Below are 19,754 nucleotides of genomic sequence, written 5' to 3' on the forward strand. Positions count from 1 at the left end.
TTGTGCATATTTTATATATTTATTCAACATGTTTTAAACAATCTGAATCCACAGTAAAATATATGTACAAAAAATATCTACACATCATTTAAATGTTCGCTTAAAATGTAATAAGTGCTTCTTGGTTTTTTTTCCTCGCGAATATGTTGCTAAACATTTTCATTTCGGAGCTCCAACACCCGTCCTGTCCCCACTATTTCCTTGAGCGTGTCCCAGTGTCCTACACAGGTCATGACCAGCACCCTGCACCCTTCTCTTTCCCTTAGAAACCTCTTCAAGGATTCATCAAAACTCTGGTTCCCTTCTCTGTATCCGTCCAACAACAGCAGAGTCTCGGCGGAATGGCTCAACAGAGTCCTCAGCTCGTCTTCTGTTGTTATCTTTTCAGTGAGTGACAGTTGAGAGGTTATTTCCTGAAAGAGTTCCCCCTTCACTCCGCTGCAGTCTATACAAAGGAGAAGTCCAACAGCACTGTAGTCAAGGAGGTTAGGGAAGGCATGTTTGGGTCCTTCAGTCCAAGAGGAGACCAGGATGTGTGCTAAAGTCGTCTTTCCGCTCTGTGGAGGTCCCTCAAGAACAAGAGTCTCTCCAGCTTCTGGGAGTAAAGCTTGAAGGTTCACAGGCTGGCCCTCACTGACAGAACAAAAGAGCAAAGTCAGTCTAAATACAAAACCCTGAATATTAAAACATAAATGTGTACATCACTGGATACACCTATATTGGTTGACACACAAAGTTTCAACAGTTCACTCTTAAAAATGTCCAGCCACCCAGACAGCGGATTTTTATATCCTAAGTCATTTTAATAAAAATACAGAAGTCTTCTGTGTGTTTGAGGAAAAATTCATCTAAGAGAATCATAAACATGTATGACTCACTTGTTTTGCAGCCTGTGCGGAAGCACCTCCACACCGAAAGCTTCCCAGTACTGTCTCGGCATGTTAGCGAAGGAGAGCTCAGAGTAATGGGTTTTCAAAAACGCCCCCAGGTTTTCCTTCGTACTGCCTGCAAAGCACAAAGGTGATGAGTGTGTTCATACCCACATGTATCAATGAAGGAGGATCTTTATCGTCGTCTACATAATGTAAATAGACATCCCTGAGACGTTTTCTTTCTCGTGCTGTTACACATAAAAGCAACTCGCGAAAAAGTGGATTTCAATAAAGTTCATGACTAAACCACTAAGGACATGTTTCACATGAATCAGTGGATTGAACTTTTTGATAATTTCCTTAATTAAATATGTTTTTAAGTAAAAAAAAAAAACAAACAAACAACTAAAGCAGCCTCGTTGGAAACGTGTTTCTTTTCCATAAATGTCATTATCAGTATCAGTATACTAATGAAATCAGGCCCTTCTCATCTATCTATCTCATCATACATTAGATCTTCGCACCATGAGACTCTCTTACCTTCATTAAAAATAGTTATCTCCTCCTCATTCTCTTTATCTATTTGTAGGCCTGGTTAAAAAAAAGAAGAAGAAGAGCAGCATGTTTATGAGTCATTAAATCACAGCTTAATTCTGCATACACCTCAGTCTGAAACTAAATAATCCAATTCAAAACTGACATATTTGATTTTTGCCCTCACAGTTTAAACTTTATGTTGCACATAGCAGAGCAATCTCAGCTCTGTACTCTTGTATCTGTACAGCCTCCCAGACATCGCTAATACTTCTGCAGTGAGTTGCTGTTATTTAGTGTTTTCTGTCACCAGACTGTAGGTATTACTTTCAATGAGAGTATAAATTAAGTGCATACATATTTGCAGTACATTTTATGAATTTGTTTAGACTTACAAAAAGCATTTGAAACAGTCCTGCCTGCTGCGTTAACCAAATGGTTCCTGGTACTGCTGTTTCTGCACCCTGGGGAGAGAAGAACATGTTGGTTGAGTATGTTTTTATTTCGATTCAGAGTACAATTTTTGGTTGATACTGTTTTTAAAAAGAGCCATTCTTGTAGCACAACACACTGAAATGAAATTCTTTCTTTTAAAATCATTACATAAGCTTTTCATATTTGGATGGTGATTTTTGGCATCGTATGTTTTGGCTTAAATCTGCTTCTATTTATTGGATTTTGCGTTCCTTCTCATTAATTCAGTTTTGTTTTATTTATAACATTCTCCTCTTTAAAATCTGAGCTTAATTGAGTTTGTAAAAACTTGGATGTAAAGAACAAAAATGTATATAAAAGTAAACTGAGTACAAGTGATTTTTGGGCTTCTTTGATTTATTTCCAAGTCACCATCTTTTTGGCCCTGCACTCTATGAATTGAGATATTATGTTTAGTTTTAAATTTGTCATCTCAAGCCAGCTTAATAAAGAACCTCTGATGTTTTACGGCTCTGTTACTGAAGTCCCACTTCTTATCATTTTGACACAGTCATAGCTAAAGAAACGTGTTGTTGGCCTGCTGCTGATATGAAGGAAGTGTTTGTTATACTGAAAACTTTTCATGCGTTAACAAAGAACCTCAAATTCCCCTGTGAAAAAACCAAGACAACTCTTGGTGTTTCCAAACCTGCTGATTGTTGTGACACACCTCAGGTTCAAGTCATGCTCACATCAGAATCACATGCCAACAAAACATTCCCTCTCAGCAAAACAGCCAACTATACTGTGCCAAATCAGACACCTACATTATACAACCGTTGACAAGCACTTCCTCTTTTTAGCAAAATGACTCAACGTGTATCACATGCCATATGACAAGTTTACAGCTGAAATGACACAGCATTTTCTTTACTCCTGACTCACATTGTCCTGCCAATTTTCCAGATAAATGTAGGCTGCTGACTTGCTGTGGCTTAGAGCTAACTCTATCAAATCTGAAATGATAAAAGTTCAGTTGGTTCTTTTAAGAAGTTTTGTGCTAAAATGCTGCACTGTTGTATGTAGTTCTATTTGATGATTAATCAAAGTAAAATAATATGTCAGTTCAATTTCCTACAAAGAATTCTACATCAATAAACAACTGGATTATTCTATTTCCTGCTTGTATCCATGCACATCCTGATGGGAAATTCAGCCCTTCGGTGACCACGCCTACCTGCACTCTGTCTCTATCTGGAATAATGAATAAGGTCAATGCAAAACCCCACACTAATAAATGCTTATAGTATCGCCACTATGGTGCAAACAATCCAAAAGACAACATGATGGAAGCACAATTTATCAATGCCATTTCTACCCTCCAATAAATACTTTGTTTCCCTCCCAGTTGATAGCATTAGCTTGTGAATCGTATAGTCTATATAAAAGGATCTACTATGTTAGAGTTGCAAAAGAGCAACATTGCCCAGATTAGCCTTTAAGATTTGTTGAAGACATGAACTTGAATAGAGTAGGTCAGGAATCAAACAACCTGCTGTGTATGTTGTTTGTAAAGATCACTGTATTTAGAATATGATGGGGTTTATACAGTATACACATCAATGCTGATCCTGAATATCTGCAACTCAATAGTAATCTCTAAGCTTGTTGTGCATCGGCCCTCCACATTTCGTTCAACAAAGCAACCAGAATAAACTGTATCCATGATTTTTTTTTTCTCATTTATTTTAGAGAAATAAATTCCCTGAGTGGAGTCTGGGCTTAAAGAACATCACAATAAATACTGTATATAACAGCATTGCTTGTGATAAACAGTCCATACCATATCATTTAACATTTACGCTAGCTGTAAGTAGTTACTTATGTTATGTATCGTCATGCTCTGCCACGCATTGCAAACACAAATTCCCTTTTGATTCGTGTTTTATTGGACAGTAGAGTATTATGAAGGAAATATCTTGTCTGAAATGTAAGAGTGCATTATGTGTCAGGCGTTGGACATTGTAGGTTGCATTTTCTCAGTGGCTGTTTGGAAAAAGTTCAGTGAAGAAAGGGAAACAAGAACCGAGCAGTTGAGCAAACAGTTACCTTTTTGACGCTGGTAGATGAGAACTGCAACCGTAATGGCAACCATAGTTACTCCAATGCACAATACAATCATGAGAGCATTGTTGTCTTCATGAAGAACAGGCGTGTCATCTGTGATAAACAGAAGGATTTAGTGTTAATATGGAGTATCAAACCATACCACATGTTGGCAGCATGGGAGTTAAACCCATGCTTTTAATATTTGACCATAATGGAAATAACCAAGTATACTTTAGACTGCTGCAAACTTCCCCTTAGAGGTTAAGATTTTACAAAAGCACAGCTATAAAACAGCTTGCTGGTTTCCTAAAATCTAATTATGCTTCATAACTTTGTTGCTGCATTTACAGTCAATGTTTTATAACAAACTTCAAAACATCCTGTTTCTAGCTCATGACATTTGCTGAACTCTATCACCTCATGAGCATAACAACACTTTGGCATGTTTTTCTCAGAGAGTCAAAAAGAATATGGAATGCATTTTGCAAGCATGTAAGCGGAAAGCCTGCCTACACACACACACACACACACACCCATGAAGCCCCGCGTTTCCACATAACATGAAAAGTTCTGACATTAAAGAGCTGCTAAACGCTGCTTTACAGCTCAACCACGTACACCACCTACAGCTCCCCGGAACTGCAAGATAACACCTTGTTTCTCTGGTTAGCTGAAAAGGTCCTCTGTGATAAACGCCCACTTTGGAAGTAATCACATTTAATGTGGTTTGAGAGAACATATCTCGATCAAAAAGAGAAATAACAGGAAATTATAGCAGATGGTGATGACTACACAGTGTGATGACCTTATATTTCCTGTTTTTAGAAGACAATTCCCACAGCTTCACTATGTTGGCTTATTATTGGATTCTTTTACTTATTTATTTAAAGTCAAAGAACTGAGAAGAAATTAGTTGAGGTATGACATGCTGAGCATCTAAAGTCACATCCTGACTCTCATTCAATGTTGTCCTGTAGCGAAGAAGACAAAGAAGTCCTATTCACCTGGAATCCAAAATGTTGCAGAGGAGCCATCTTTTGTAAAGATACACGTGTAGTTGTTTCGGTCTGGTGTTTGGACATAAATTTGACTGGTGACTTCATAGCGCTGATCTGCTGTTGATACAGTTGTTGTGTTGCCATTGAGTATCTTCATGAGTCCATCCTGCCACGTAACAGAGGACTGAGGATATCCCTTAGACTGGCAGGTTAGCAGCACTCCATCCCCCTCTGCTGCCTTCTGGATGTGTTTAGTGATGGCTTTATAAGGAGCTATAGGGAAGAATCAGAAAAGTAGACTAGAATTGAAAAAGAGAGGATTTCGCAATGATTTTGTAATAACGATAAAGGGATCTTGTAAAATGGGAAGATCCAATACCTAAAACTCAAAAGCTTTTTTTCTTTACAAAATTGAGTAATTTTGGTCTTGGTTTCATTTTCCCAAAAAGGAACCCTTTAAATGCCCAGAAATGACTTTGTGCTTCGGCAAAGGAGGAAGCCCTTTCTCTTAACAAAGTGCCATAACGTTTTCACCATAAAAACCTGAAAAGTAGTAGCATTACCTTTAACAGACAAAGTTATTGGTTTATAATCAGCTCCTTCTGATGTCTGCACCAAACACTTATACGTCCCGGAGTCATTGACCTGGAGTCTGGAGATCTGTAAGAAGACAAAAAAGAGAGTGAAGACCTTGATTTGTTGTGTTGTGTAATCCCCCATTCTGTATCTCAACTGTCTACTTCTATATACCGTAAATTCCGGACTATAAACCGCTACTTTTTTCTCACACTTCGAGCACTGCGGCTTCTACTCCGGTGCGGCTAATGCATGGATTTTTTATGGGGGACAATGAGCTTCTGCCGCAAAAACATTTGACTTCGTCACGTCGGATCTTAATATCAGTCATTTTGCGCTTCATGCACGCACCCTCATGATGGAAAACACACGGAGAAATACATATGATGTAGCTTTCAAGTTAAAGGCGATCGACCTGGCTGTCAAAGAAGCTAACAGAGCTGCTGCACGTTAAGATGACACTGACAGCGACAACGGAGACTGAGGAAGTGAGTAATGAAGTCATTCTGAGGCAGTGAATGGATGGACTTTTTCTTGTGAAATATATTACGGTCATCTTTTTCATCAGCCGTGTTACAGACACCGTCGGCTAGGCTTCGTATTGTAACGGTTCATGTTGTAAAGTCAGTAGTTGATAATGTGTTCATAATTCCGATTATGTGGAGAGTCAGTGAATGCACCAGCGAGAACGTGTTGAGTGGCTGTATGAGAGAACGCTGGGGGAGAGAGTTGGATTGTTACGGCAAGTTATGTGTTGCTCTCTGCTGTAAACGGCGTGGTCACGGCCGACAGTGATCGGGTTATTAAAAGTTATTATTTGAACGCTCTCGTCGTCCTTTAACGTCCGTACGGACGCTACAGTATTTGCGGATGTTACCGGTAGCCTACGTTTGTGTAAATAGCTCTTGTTATAACGTGGACACCTGCGGCTTATAATCAAGTGCGGCTTATATATGTACAAATACATTTATTTACTTATTTTTAGCCGGTGCGGCTTATATCCAGGTGCGCTCAATAGTACGGAATTTACGGTATATATAACACCAGCTGCGCAATAATGTTCGATAGTAATACAAAGATTAATCACACTTTTTTAAGCAAAGGGGTTGTTTCCTATCTGTTTTGGAAAGTGAATATTTTCCTAAAATAATATTGTGAACAAAGATTGTAAACGGCAAAAATATGACGTTAAACGTTTGCACGTGTGAACAACACAGTACAGTTAAAACTTCATCCGATGACTCTATGGGGTAATTTCCCCTAACATAGGAAATTCCTAAAACGATAAACAGATGGAAAACTTCAACAAGTTTGGCAAACACTTACAGGAAATTTTAAATGATATAGCAATGTGATCATGTCTGTGCAAGTACTAACCTGTAACCTGGCCAAGCCGTTCTTCAGCTCCTCAGTGAGAAGCTTCACTCTGCCCCGATAGGCGGGATCCTGTGATTCTAAGTGTTCCTCTCCGTTAGCCAGCCAGTATACGTGTTGAGTAGAGGCAACCTGGATCCGATGCCAGGTCACTTTTAGGTCAGCAAGACTGGGTGATAGATTAGGCTTAAACCTGCAGCCCAGCACAACATCTCCTCCAAACTCTGAGTCATATGTAGTTTGTTCTACCTCCACAGTGAACAAGACTGCAGCGAAAAAAATACAAGATAAACTCATGATTACATTAATTCCTTGGTAATCATCAAATGTTTCCTTGGTAGAATATATTAACATCAAATTATGCTGAGTAGATATTTTTACCAAGCAGTTGAATAAAGACTTGTACGTCAGTTACAAATAAAAGATTTAGTTATTTACATGTTCTGTTTATTTCATTATCCACCCATGAAAAAAAAAAAAAAGCTTACCCGTTATACTTGGCTGAATCATGACTTGCAACACTAGAAGAAGAGCCCAGTCCATTGAGACCTGAAGCAGAAACCAAGGGGATTTTTACAGATGTTGAAAGTGTTTGGGATATGTTACTGTAGCATGAGTCATTTTGCATAAGAAGGCCAGATGTGAATTCCAGAGTTCCACATTAAAAAACAAACAACTCAGTAACATACACACTCACAAAATGTTGTCTGGTAACATATTCTAAGGAAACTATGCAGGACTCAGCATTGTTTGGTCTAAAATGCTTAAAATAAACTGTCCCTACACTGTGTCCCTACACTGTCACAATCAAGCTCTACCTTCAAGGCAATACAATAGTTTTATTTACATAGCACTTAAATACAAATCTCATGGAGCCTCCAGCTATTTACTCGGTGAAAAGTTCTGTGAATAGCTAATTCATTATTTTCTTTACTGATTTCCTCTTAAATTGCGATAAAATATGCAGTTCTGCAGAATAAATGTTGGTTGAGATATCTTTGATTATTTAGCACAGGCCACAGTCTTGCTCACAATATGGATAGTTTAAATAAATTGTATATATTAAAATCTGTTTTGGGTTTAATTGTGTTGGTTATTAAAAGGTGTTAAGCCTACATATAAACCTTGTAACGGGTTAATAGGCATACAATTACTTGATTATATTGTGAGAGCTACACTCTCTGTTGTGTCGGCTATCATGCAGTAAAGTGAACTTACCTGCAGGTTGTGCAAAAGCTGGTGGTATTTTCATGTGTTGTTTCCTCCTTCCTTATAAACTTCACCACTGGACTCTGTTCAGTGCGCTGCTCTTTTATACAGATGGGCGTTTCCTTCTTGCAGGGATACCCCTCAAACGCCCACACAGAAGGGTCTTTCTGATGACTCCATAAAGACACTTTTACAGGAAGCTGTATTCCACAACATCATGAAACTAAAATGAATCTCAACTTTACGTTGCGGTTTTTTTTGGCTTTGTTTAAATAAATAATAGAGCCCCGCTCGTGTGAACAGTAAACTGTGTGTAAACTAATTACCGCCTCTTGGTAAATAACTTAGCCGAGCACATTGACTGCTTTACCAGTACAAGGAAGTCAAACGTTACCGTAAGGAAACAAGTAGAGAGACTGATCACATAATGGTCGTACTGTATTAAGTCATAAGTCTAAAGTGATAACAAAGGCTCACTATAGGAAGTTAGTAATGGAGAACTGTCAATTGCACATTGATCATTACCATGTTACCACACATTTGTTAACCTATATTCATTTTTTTAATGTATAGCTAAGATCAACTAAATCAATAACCCCCGACCCGCCCCATTTTTAAAAGGTGTTTTTTTTTATGTTTTGAAGATTTTTTTTTTTAAGGCTGCATTTCATTCCACAAACAAATTAAAGTTACTCAATTTCAAGTTGATGTTTTTTATTTAGATCAAAATTAAATGGTCATCTCAAAAGGATAGCCTACTTATGTATTACATTATTAAAGTCTATTCTAATTGTGTGCTTCTCGCAGGTATTTTCTTCATCAATGCCTACCCATGAAAGAAGAAAAAAACACCTGTAGCTAATATGCATTTTTAATTTGATCTTTGACGCTTTTTTTTTTAATTTTAGATTTCTGAGACGTTGTATTTATAAAATTGCATCATATAGGCTACTTTAAATGTAATTGTAATGTAAAATCTAGAAGCAGTTTGGCTATCATCAAAGAAGATAACAAACTTGAATTAGTCTATTTACCATTTCAAAAGACACTATTCCTGCAACTTGTATACCTTAAAACGTCACCATTTTAGTTTATCAGAATCTCCATTACTCACAGCATTGCTAACGTTATTCTCCTCAACCAGCTTTGTCGATACCTATTCTTGTTACCAGTGTTTTTATGTCTGAAACCCAGTAAACTGTGCTGCTGCCTGTCTTGGCCAGGACCCTCTCATGAACAAGACTCTTAATCATAATGAGACCTATAAAAGTGAAATAAAAATTTAAAAGACTCACAGTTTAAACAGATCAAATCTCTATATTTTCAGGAAAGTCTTGGTGCACATGATCCCATATTTTCATTGAGGGACTGCATATGTAAACTGACTCTAAGCTAACTCTGGTGCAATGCATCAAATGGAAAAAAAAATCAAGTTTTGATATTGTACATGGTCCCTTTACAAATAAAAGTTAAATGAAATCACATTTTTGTTGGGATATGTTCCCTATTTATTTACACACATGCTGTTCACTTGGATGTGACGCGTGTATAGGCCTAATGTATATTTTGAAGTTTGAGTTGCATGACGTGTTGTTAAGTATATCAGCTTGACATTGATGAAAAATAATACATAGCTTGGCGTGATATGGTTATCAGGAGCGTGAATATTTTCACTTTGGCAAGTCAGCACAACGCAAAAAAGAAATGAAAACTCTTTCAGTTTTGTTTATAGTTCCCCACATGAGGACCCTCGTTTATCCATCATATCCATTTATCATGTTCACAGCGCCAGTGCAGTTTCATGTCCAAGCATTTATATTGTAAGCTATTTTATTATGTTATTTGAGTTACCTGGTAAAGCAGGGTATAGCCTATATCGGCAGCTCTTATTTTGAAAGGTTCAAGGAACAGGAGAGTGTGGTTCAGGACCATAGACTGCGGCAATAAAGGAGCAGACGTGCAATGTTCAACTCATCGAAGACTCCGTACTTTATTTTATATTTTCCCAAGTACATGAATCATAAACACCCTTGGTTACAATATCAAATTTCTACATTAAAAACTTTTGAGTCAGGCCTGAAACCTTCTTTAGGAGTTTTGTATTATTCAGAGGTAAATTTTCAGAAATGACTGACTACTCTGATATTTATACCTTTTATTTTCATTGCAAACGAGCACGTGTCTTCGGAAACAATGTGTTTACCTTAGGCTACCCTATTAAACCTATGAGTGACCTGCAACCACCAGAGGGAGCCATTTCCCATCGAATTGCAGGAAGACCAGTGTGCACGTGCCCTGCAGTGACTGGTGACAAGCACCATGCTGCTTCAACACTCGCACTTTTTATAACTGCAAATTTATCAAACTCATATTTTGTTCCTCACAGAGGGCTATCAATGTATGTGACCTCATTAAAAAAACAAAACATTATTTTAAAATGTTCATATTTTTGGGGGGTTTTAATTCGAAGGTCGGACCGGAAGTTTTGTTTTTGCAGTGACGTGACTTGTTGTTTGGAAGTTAGCTGTCCTGAAGGTTGCTTTGCCCACGCGTTTGTTTTGATAGACTCTTCCTTTAACACTCGTCAGTTCTGCGTGTGGTCAATAGTATAACATTTTACGGTCTTTAAAGTATATTAGGTATGTAAAACTTTCGCTTTGAGTAAGTCAAGCTGTCACTCAAGGTCAACAACTAAGCTAATCGGTGAAGCATGATGTGATATGAAAGTTATATTTACCATATTGCTAACCAAATTAACTCAAAGAAAAGCCCACTGATAGCCATACCTCAGGTTATTTAACGCATGCTAGTGTTATTTACTGTTAGCTGCTAGTTAGAGCAACATTTGTGACTGAAGCATTGAGATCAGGTCAGCTGTATTTTCAACTTGAATGAAACACTTGGAGTGCACTGTTAAAAGACAGTTTCAGGCTATATTATATTAATGTGCCTACCAGTCTGTTTATTTTGAATTTTTGTGTCTTCAGGTCAACTACGCCAACATGGGGTTTCTACTGTCTAAGTCCATGGATACCAACTTCAAAAAGCAGCAAGAATTTATGCTCCATAATGCACGGCTGCAGGTGAGTAGAGGTGCTGCAGACACATTAGAAAGGTCATTATCAAGGAATCTAATTTTCTATGTTCTAATATCCTACTTCTTGCACCTGCATCCTTGTGTTATCTGTGCCAGATGGGACAGGATATTCAGTTTTGACCTTTTGTGTTTAAAGTTCATGTCCAAGATCTAAAGGTGTCCTGCTAAGTGTCTCATTGGTTTTCGTCTTTTTGTCATTTGTTTACAAAGAGGCCATCTGATGTATTTGCTGCAGACACTATCACTCCTCTAGTCTGCCTCTCTTAAGAAATGAGTGAAACCTAGCTGTAAGATTTTAAATGAAAATGTAATTTATGCTGCACTTACAAAGTACATCCTTCAATAAATGTTAATAGTTAAATTGCCACGTTGAAAACATTACAAACGGAAATACTCCAGTTGATCTGTCAGTTTTACAAGCGAGCTGGAAAAGAAATCTGGCAGATAAATTAAAAAACAACAGCCTCTCAGTAAATACTTGCTTTTATGTTTAATGAGCCTATATATTTATTATAAACGAGCTTCTCTACTCATCTCACAACTTCTATTTTCAGACCAAGGATTTTATTGCGCTCGTAACTTTTTTTGTTAAGTAAAAAAAAGGATTTCCATTTATTTATGTCTACTTTTTGGGGCCAATATATTGTAATTTATTACAATAAATGTAGCTGAGCAGCAGGTGGGATGCCTGACTGTTATAACAACAATAACATTATCCGACTTGTGCCCGTAAGGTACATTGTGTTTTCTGCACCCTGAGTTTCTTCTGTTCTCCCCGCTGTACGTGTGGCAATGATGACTAATCTTACTCATTGATGGCAAGGGTTTTGCATAACCATCCATCAATTTTTATTTTACAAGGAAAATATTGTCATTGAGGATACAGTGTCCTTTTTTAAGAGAATTCTGGCCAAGAAAGCATCACAAATGTTTCAGACAGACACCAAAGACAGAAAATAGATGAAATTAAATCATTCAATACATCAGAAGTAAAAAGCAGGGAAACATTCACTAGCTGCAGCGGGCTGGAGCAGATCCTAGCTGTCAATGGGTGAGAGGCGGGGTACACCCTGGACTGGACACCAGTCAATCTCAGGGCTGACATATCGAGACAGAGAAACACTCAAGCTCACACACACTGACAGGCAATTATAGTTAGAGTCACCAATTTACCTAATGAGCAATTCTTTGGACTGGGAGGAAGCTAGAGTACTGCACGGGGATTCCAGAGATGGTTTCTTTTACATCACAGCGTCACATCACTCAGAGCTTGTTGATCACCTCTGAAATCTGTGGATGTGGTGTGGGAATGTCAGAGTATGTAATAAAGTGTTCTTCAAAATGTTCATGAGTCATACAAATACACCCATATCATACAGGTTTCTTTGTATGACTCGTGTTTTCAGGATTTTATATGGTAACTGTTACATCTGCTACAATATGTACACACACACACAAAACACCTAAATGGTTTGTCTACTTTTATTTAATTTTGAGTGCTCTGAGACATTACAGTCTAAAAATTAAGCAAAAAATATATTTTGTAATGAATTTATTGCAGTAATGTTTTGTTCTGTTTTGGGTTTTTTGATATAGAAAGTAATAAAGTCTTTCTAGAATCTAGAAACAATATAACAGTCTAAATTAATCATCACATTTAAAATTTAAGAAACCCAAGATACCATTAAAAAAATGAATAAATTAATGGCTAACAAGTAATGCTTAAGAATTAAAACTTTGTGGTGGTGTTTGTTGCCCCCTCCAACATTTTTGTGACATGTACTTCATTAATGTGTCATTCTTACTGAATTTCCCCCCGCTGCCACTCATAAAGTATTTCTGGTTCTGATGATGCATGAAGGGCGTGAATCATTAACAAAAACTTCTCCTGACTGTTTTTTTTAATTTGGACATTTTTCATAATTGTAATTTGAAGTCACTTCAAGAAAACATGTTTTCCTTGTTTGTCCCTTTGCTCAGAAAGTGAACCGTGATGATTCCTGTGTCTCACTTCACCATGTATTGTCCTGCTCTTGTAGCTTTTATGAAAGGTCAGTGACTTTCCCGCTTATGTTTCAGCTCCCCTTTCACTTTCTCACCTTCAGGAAGGACTGTGGCTCATTTCTTTCTGTCACTTTTTATTTGCTGCTTTTTTTCCAGTCACACTCTCACATTCATTGTGCAGTCTTCCACTGCTTGTCCAAACTTGCCTCTAGATCTGTTTGTCATCCCTCATGATATTTCAACAGACACATACTGTAATCTTGTCTACTTTAAAAGTACACAGAGCTTCACTTAACCCTGTATTGCTTTGTTTGTTTTCTAAGTAACTCATTCTTTAAAGAACTGCTTTGAAAACACATTGTCAGCTGATCTTGAATTTCCCACGGGATCAAGATAAGATAATCCTTTATTCATCTCACGAGCGGAGACATTTACAGTGTTACAGCAGCAAAGCAGGACAGCAGAAGAAAATCACACAGTGCAAAAAAAATTAAAATAGATCAAATATAAGTGTACAAAACAAAATATGCATCAAAAACCCTAATTCAAGAGCGAGTACGAAAAAGAAATGTGCATCAATTAAAGAGCTATTAAAAAACATGCCTCAGAAAGGAACAGTTGAAATGCCAGTAATGTAAGTCTGTATAAACAGTATGAACACTATCATGCACACAGTGCACATAAGGATGGAATGTTATTGCACAAATTGTCCCATAAATAAATATTGCAATGCAATCAAATTTAAGAATAAAAATACAGATAAGATCAGGTGACATCTTATCAGATCTGGCTGATCTGATTTTTGCACAATTCAAAAAGGAGGAATAAACATAGGGTAAACAGTACGGAGAGTCTGAAGGGAGAAAGTTAGAAGGGGAACAGAGAAGGCAGAGCCAGGATGAGAAGCCAGTCAAGTGTACAGCTCACTGCTCAGCCCCAGCAGAGCTTCAACACGTAGTGTTTAAAATGTCATGTTCAGTTAACCGACTTTCAAAATAATGTACGAACATTTCGTTCATCGAGCAACTCGGTGTCACGGGTCAACGTTTCTAACATGAGAGTTTCAAAACCTTTAAAACCAAACATGGAGTATCTCTGCTGTTACTTCCTGTTTCAGATGAGAACAGAGATGACATCACAACAGGTGACGTCTCTCTCTTTGTGTCACTAGAAACCCCTCATTAAACATTTCCCTAAGGGACGTCTCTGCTCGACACATGAATGTGTAATTTCCCCCTGAAGTCCCAGGGTGAGAGTCTAATCACAACGCGTTTAAATCTTGGACTCATTAGTAACACCTGCTGCTTTTCCTTGGACTTGTAACTTTCTGCTGTTGTTCTCTAATTAAGCTCAGTTGACCCCACAATTGGAGAACAAACTGTTTCCAGTCATGTGGTGACGCGAGCATGAGTGACGGTGCTTCAGGTTTTGTAGCTTTGTCCTTCCTGAAAATGTCCACAGTGAGAGTCAGCTCGGTTACAGTAAGGCATCCTAAAGTTTCATGACTTAGGAATACAGAACCCGTGTTATGATTCGGTGATGAGAACCGATGCCTTCGTTTGATCGGTGTCACCTGGTTTGGTCAAAAGGGATTTCTTAGAAGGTGCTTTTTTATTTGAAAGACATTAAAGCTGGAGGTATAGGACTAAAACTACCTTAAATTCAGGGGCAACATCTAAGATATTCCCAGGTCCAGGTGAGTTTTTTTGAGGATGAATGAACTCATAATAAGACACATTTAAGATAAATCTGGATATTGGAAATATATTGTGAACAGTTAAGTAATTGAATGAAGCAACCTCTGTGACATTCAGCTCATAAACCAGCTTTATAAACACATAAACACTCATTGTATACTGTATGTACTTTATACTTTTGAAAACCGTATGATTAAACGGTATGTGGTCTTTCTTGAACCCCAAGAAGTACCACAGCACGCCTAAAAAAAAAACCCAGGTTTGGTCAGAATTAAAGGTTGATTGCTTTGTTAGTATAAGTGCCTTTGACTGTGCTTTTAACAGCCGCTGACTTCAGAGCCAGGTGATTACTGTTAAACCCCGGCTGAGCTGGTCTCCCTCATTATCTTTTCCTCTACGTCTGAACTTTATTAAAAAGCCCAGGATTGAGTCATCAAAGAGCCTCACGTGTTGTGTCCTGTGTTATTATCCACAATAGCTATTTGATTACTACTTTAACTATTTCTGTTTATGGATGTTTTTCTCCAGTTGAAATGTTGTAAGATTCTTTACTAAACAAACAAAGATGTACTGTAGCACAATTAAAGAGGTATACATTGTGATTTCTTTACAGTGTTGTATGAATTATTACTTTTTCCAACTAGGGACCGTGCTGAATGCACAAGAGAGGGACAAAATGTAATCAGAGTGAGGAGGTTCAGTGGAGACTCCACAAACATGATCCACACGGGAACATTAGGAAAACAATATTTAAGTCGATAGATGGATAAGTGGATGGAGCAGATGCACGTAGATGTGCCGAAATCATTCAATTCAGCAAATCCCTTTTTGATTGCTGAAACACAAATTGTGTTTGCTGGTGAACGTGATCACTCGTGTGGCTCATCGATAACGGCCACTTCTCTGTCACCAAACAGCGGCTGTCTGGACACGGAGGCGTCAGGCAGACTCGTCGGCCATGTTCCCATTTGTTCAGATGTCAACTTAAACACATTTCGTGTTGGGAGTTGGCCAGAATGAAGCCAACTCCCTTATTAAAAAAAAAAAAAAAAAAAAAGCAAAATGAATTATGACTCATTCAGGCTCCTGTGGCAAACAGTGAATCGGTGAAATCTCTCTTCATTCTGTGCTCTCTACGTGCTTGCATGCAGAAAATGAGTTTTTTAAAGGACTCAGACTTTGACACCAGACAAATCAAACTTTGCGTCTAGTTCTTGTCGTTTACAGAAAGTATCAAGTATCCAAACATGACATCCGAGCATGTTGCAAAATGCGTTGTTCTGTAGAGGTGTGGCGTAGGATTGTCATGATACCCCAATCTTAAACGGACACACGGTACGAGTAAAACTCAAACATTAGCGATCGCTGCTTCGACACCGCGGCAACAATAATCGAAGTCCCGGGAAACTAATGGTTCATTTCATGCTTTCAAAGTATCACAAAATGCAACCAGACTTCTGCTCACTGCCTAAGTGACATCGAAACGATAGAAACATTTTGGTACTGAACATTGTAAACATGTTTGTGCGTTTTATACAGCGCTCTCAAATTTCACTAGCAATTCTACACCGCACCTTTAAACTATCAGAGATGTGGTATTGTTAGACATCTGGAATTTAAAAGCTTTTATAAAAAAATCTTGACAATTTTATTTTGGACGAACTCGTTCACTGGTTTTCAATGCAGACCTCAGATGTCAGACACAGAAGTAGCCATTGGTGTCACTTTCGCCTCAGCTTCACGCAGAGATCATTAACAGAGAGGAGGAAGTGTTCATGACTCTGGACAGAGGAGACAGAAATCAAAATGTTTCGCCTGTGACATGTACTCATTTTTTTTATGATGGAGTCACTTAATTGGCGCTGTGGCCCTTTTTTTTTTATATGAAGGATTGCATTATTAGTTGGGTAGTACCACTTTCCTGTTAAGTGGCAATAAAAGCTCCTTTGACATGTTTGATGACAATAAAGGCTTTTAAATGAGAGCGTCACTCAGTCAGCTTGAATGGAAGTGTGTGTTTGCTGTGCATGTGAGGGAGCGTCGGACAGGAAACAGCCGACAAAAGGACTGATCAGCATGGACACCGTGTTTCTGAAGCTGACCTGACCGGTTCCTCGTGGTTCCTCTGACCCTGTCTTTGTCCAGCTCGCTGTCCGTCCGTCTGTTTTCACTTGCTGTCATGTGTTTCTCTCTGTGCAGATGGAGCGTCAGATCCTGATGCAGAACCAGATGAGGGAGAGACAGATGGCCATGCAGATCGCCTGGTCAAGAGAGTTTCTCAAATACTTTGGCACTTTCTTCACGCTGGCTACTGTGGGACTCACTGCAGGGTGAGTTTTGTGTGCAACAACAGCTTTAACAGTTCCAATATCTCCAATGAAGTGTCCCGCAGATCTATTACTAATCACAGCAAATCAGAATTTGGACCAGGGAACCAGAACTTGAAACGTAAAACTCCCAGTCACCAAATATTGGGTAATAACGCCAACGTCAAATACACTGGCAACTCTAAAGCTTTGGCACTTTTTGATTCTATGCGTCGTATAAATAAGGGATGTTGTATCAAATGAAAACAGGCAGTGCAGGGCTGCAGCAGTTCCATCACACACCCCATGGACAGAGGCTCTGGTCCTTGAAGCAGGTCGCCCAGATTCAACATCCAAAGTGTAGGCATACATATTTAGTTTGAATCACACTTTTTTTTTTTTTTTTTCCCCAGTGCCGTTAAGAGAAAGAAGCCCGCCCTGTTGGCTCCCATCATACCTCTGGGATTCGTATTTGCCTACCAGATGGACAGCGCCTATGGGAGTCTTATTTATCGAATGAGAGGTGAGATAATCATGCTCCATTATCCTCTTCTACCTCCAGTACGTAAGCAACACGTTCACTTTGGCTAGTAATAATAAGCTCTGTTTGCAATACATAAACATTTAACACACTGTAGTTTTAATTATTGTCTCACCTAGTTAAGCACCTACTCTTTATACTGAGGCGACATACAAGTAGAGCAAGTCTTCCCATAACACTCTCCTGTTTGTCCTTTAGTGACTAAGGACTAAATAACCACATGCACACAAACTAAACTACAACTCTTTTAGAAACTACAAAAAATATTTTCTTTCGAGCTTTCCATGTTGGTATTTATTTTGATTTTCCAGATTTTTTCAGATTTACATCAAAATATGCACAAACCAACTATAATCAAATACTCACACTCACCTCCACAGTGAAAAGTCACAAACCTAATATTCTATGTTAACAACCCAGTACAAGATCAACGGATTAAAATAACACAACAACACTCTTGTGTTAAGGATGAACATAGTTTGGACACATTTTTAACACAACACAATGATTTGTTCCCGTTCATTGCACCTTCAGGAGAAGCTGAGAGTATCATGACGTCGGAACACAACCGCCTGGACCTGCCACACGGGACACCTACTTTCGATAGCATAGAGAAGGCTCGCCGCGCTAAAAGCAGCCTCGCCGCCTTCTTGGAAAAATGACCTGAAAGACAAAATCATAATATGTCCAGTGGATGCCTTCAACCGTTCTTTCTTTGCCTAATCATCAAAAACTTAACTGCCTTTTTTTTTTTTTACTTGATGGAGACCATGATTTGCACTAATTCTTTGTCATGGATATAATGCATACAAAAATACAGATTTTGTTTTTGTTTTTTCTTATAGTTCAGCTGAATCATTGGATTTTTTTTTTTTCAGCACTAAACTTCTTTTGTCAGTATTTTAAAGAGCAGATTGATGCAGAATTATAGTCCAAATGCGAACGTTAGTTAGCAACCCGCTGTCAGATATTTACATCAGTTACTTTTAGCCTTCATTATCATCAGGCTTAAGATGTATCCCTTATACTGAATCTATACACCTTGTACAACCTGCCCATTGTCATCGTAAACAGTTCAGACAGTCATTACAAATATGTCACCACACCTTGCTAGGCATGCTACAATATAAATAATAAACTCAAGCATCTATCAATCAAACCTGACACCAAGAAATGAAAAGTGTTCCAAAGATGTTCCCTTTTCTTATTTTTTACTGCCAACATTTTGTTTTCTAGTTGTGTGCAGCTCCTGATTCTCTTTTTGAGTTTTTCAAAAACTCAAAAATGAAGGGTTTAGTTTGCACACTGTCTGGACTTAGCATGCAACATAAGTCTCAATGAGTCGTACTGTGCATGAAACATGCCTTCAGTTCAATTTAGTGAGTGTATTTGACCACTAGGGGGCCGAAAGACTCAAAACACACTTACAATAAACGCTCAATATTCGAAGCTTAAATAAGCCGTGTGACTGACGTTTTACCATTTAGAACTAATGTTGCCAACCGGCACATCAGGCAGACACCCAAAGTATCATGAACGTCTGAAGTTTCCAAGTTGTGTCATTGAATGTTGTTTAAACTCCGGAGCGGTTCATCACTTCTAAACTGGCTGTTAAAGCTGCTTTGCTTCAAGTCAGTATCAAAAATAAAAGTGAATGGTCTCGATTATCAATATTCTCTACATTGTGAACATGTCTACAGAAAACTACTAACCCTAAAATGTTTCACACAAGGTTTGATCTTCGTAAGTAAAAACAAAGCACATTTGTAAAGTTGAATTTGACCGTGAAGAATCGTATTGCCAAAGCTCTAATTTTCATCGGTGCATGTCTAACTTTTATATTATCTGCGTCGTGATGGGTTGAATATTCCAAGGTCCTGATATTTATGCATATTATATTGACCATCTTTTTACGTCATGTTTGACATCATGGATATTACATGTGTAAATCCAATAAATAAAAATATATATATATTCCAGAGACTTCCGCCTCTTTGACAGAAGGGCAGCATGTTTCTTTAAA

The 19,754-nt window shown here is 38.2% G+C and overlaps 2 protein-coding genes across 2 annotated transcripts; one reads left to right on the forward strand and one right to left on the reverse strand.

Moving 5' to 3' along the window:
• LOC306837163 (uncharacterized protein) lies at positions 1 to 8,154 on the reverse strand. The gene is made up of 10 exons (XM_079364716.1): positions 8,096 to 8,154; positions 7,366 to 7,426; positions 6,881 to 7,143; positions 5,491 to 5,587; positions 4,934 to 5,200; positions 3,930 to 4,040; positions 1,802 to 1,870; positions 1,413 to 1,463; positions 879 to 1,005; positions 1 to 633 (listed from the first exon to the last, which is right to left on the reverse strand). The coding sequence occupies exons 2-10, from the start codon at positions 7,418 to 7,420 to the stop codon at positions 150 to 152; spliced, it is 1,524 nt and encodes a 507-aa protein (XP_079220842.1). The 5' UTR covers positions 7,421 to 7,426; positions 8,096 to 8,154; the 3' UTR covers positions 1 to 149.
• A 2,395-nt stretch (positions 8,155 to 10,549) lies between these two features.
• Positions 10,550 to 19,710, forward strand: plgrkt (plasminogen receptor, C-terminal lysine transmembrane protein). Its single transcript, XM_079364004.1, has 5 exons — positions 10,550 to 10,725; positions 11,074 to 11,169; positions 17,084 to 17,214; positions 17,604 to 17,713; positions 18,266 to 19,710. Exons 2-5 carry the CDS (start codon positions 11,089 to 11,091, stop codon positions 18,391 to 18,393), a joined length of 450 nt encoding a protein of 149 aa, XP_079220130.1. The 5' UTR covers positions 10,550 to 10,725; positions 11,074 to 11,088; the 3' UTR covers positions 18,394 to 19,710.
• Positions 19,711 to 19,754: the final 44 nt, after the last annotated feature.

Source organism: Symphodus melops (assembly GCF_947650265.1).
Source record: "Symphodus melops genome assembly, chromosome: 16".
NCBI classification, from domain to species: Eukaryota; Metazoa; Chordata; class Actinopteri; order Labriformes; family Labridae; genus Symphodus; species Symphodus melops.

Excerpts from the sequence above, each read along its gene's own strand:
- LOC306837163 (XM_079364716.1), bottom strand. The coding sequence starts at position 7,420 with ATGGACTGGGCTCTTCTTCTAGTGTTGCAAGTCATGATTCAGCCAAGT. Across the intron at positions 5,588-6,880 it reads ACGGCTTGGCCAGGTTACAG|ATCTCCAGACTCCAGGTCAA; the intron begins GTTAGTACTTGC and ends GTCTTCTTACAG. Across the intron at positions 634-878 it reads CCGCACAGGCTGCAAAACAA|TGAGGGCCAGCCTGTGAACC; the intron begins GTGAGTCATACA and ends TTGTTCTGTCAG.
- plgrkt (XM_079364004.1), top strand. The coding sequence starts at position 11,089 with ATGGGGTTTCTACTGTCTAAGTCCATGGATACCAACTTCAAAAAGCAG. Across the intron at positions 11,170-17,083 it reads TCCATAATGCACGGCTGCAG|ATGGAGCGTCAGATCCTGAT; the intron begins GTGAGTAGAGGT and ends CTCTCTGTGCAG. Across the intron at positions 17,714-18,265 it reads TCTTATTTATCGAATGAGAG|GAGAAGCTGAGAGTATCATG; the intron begins GTGAGATAATCA and ends TTGCACCTTCAG.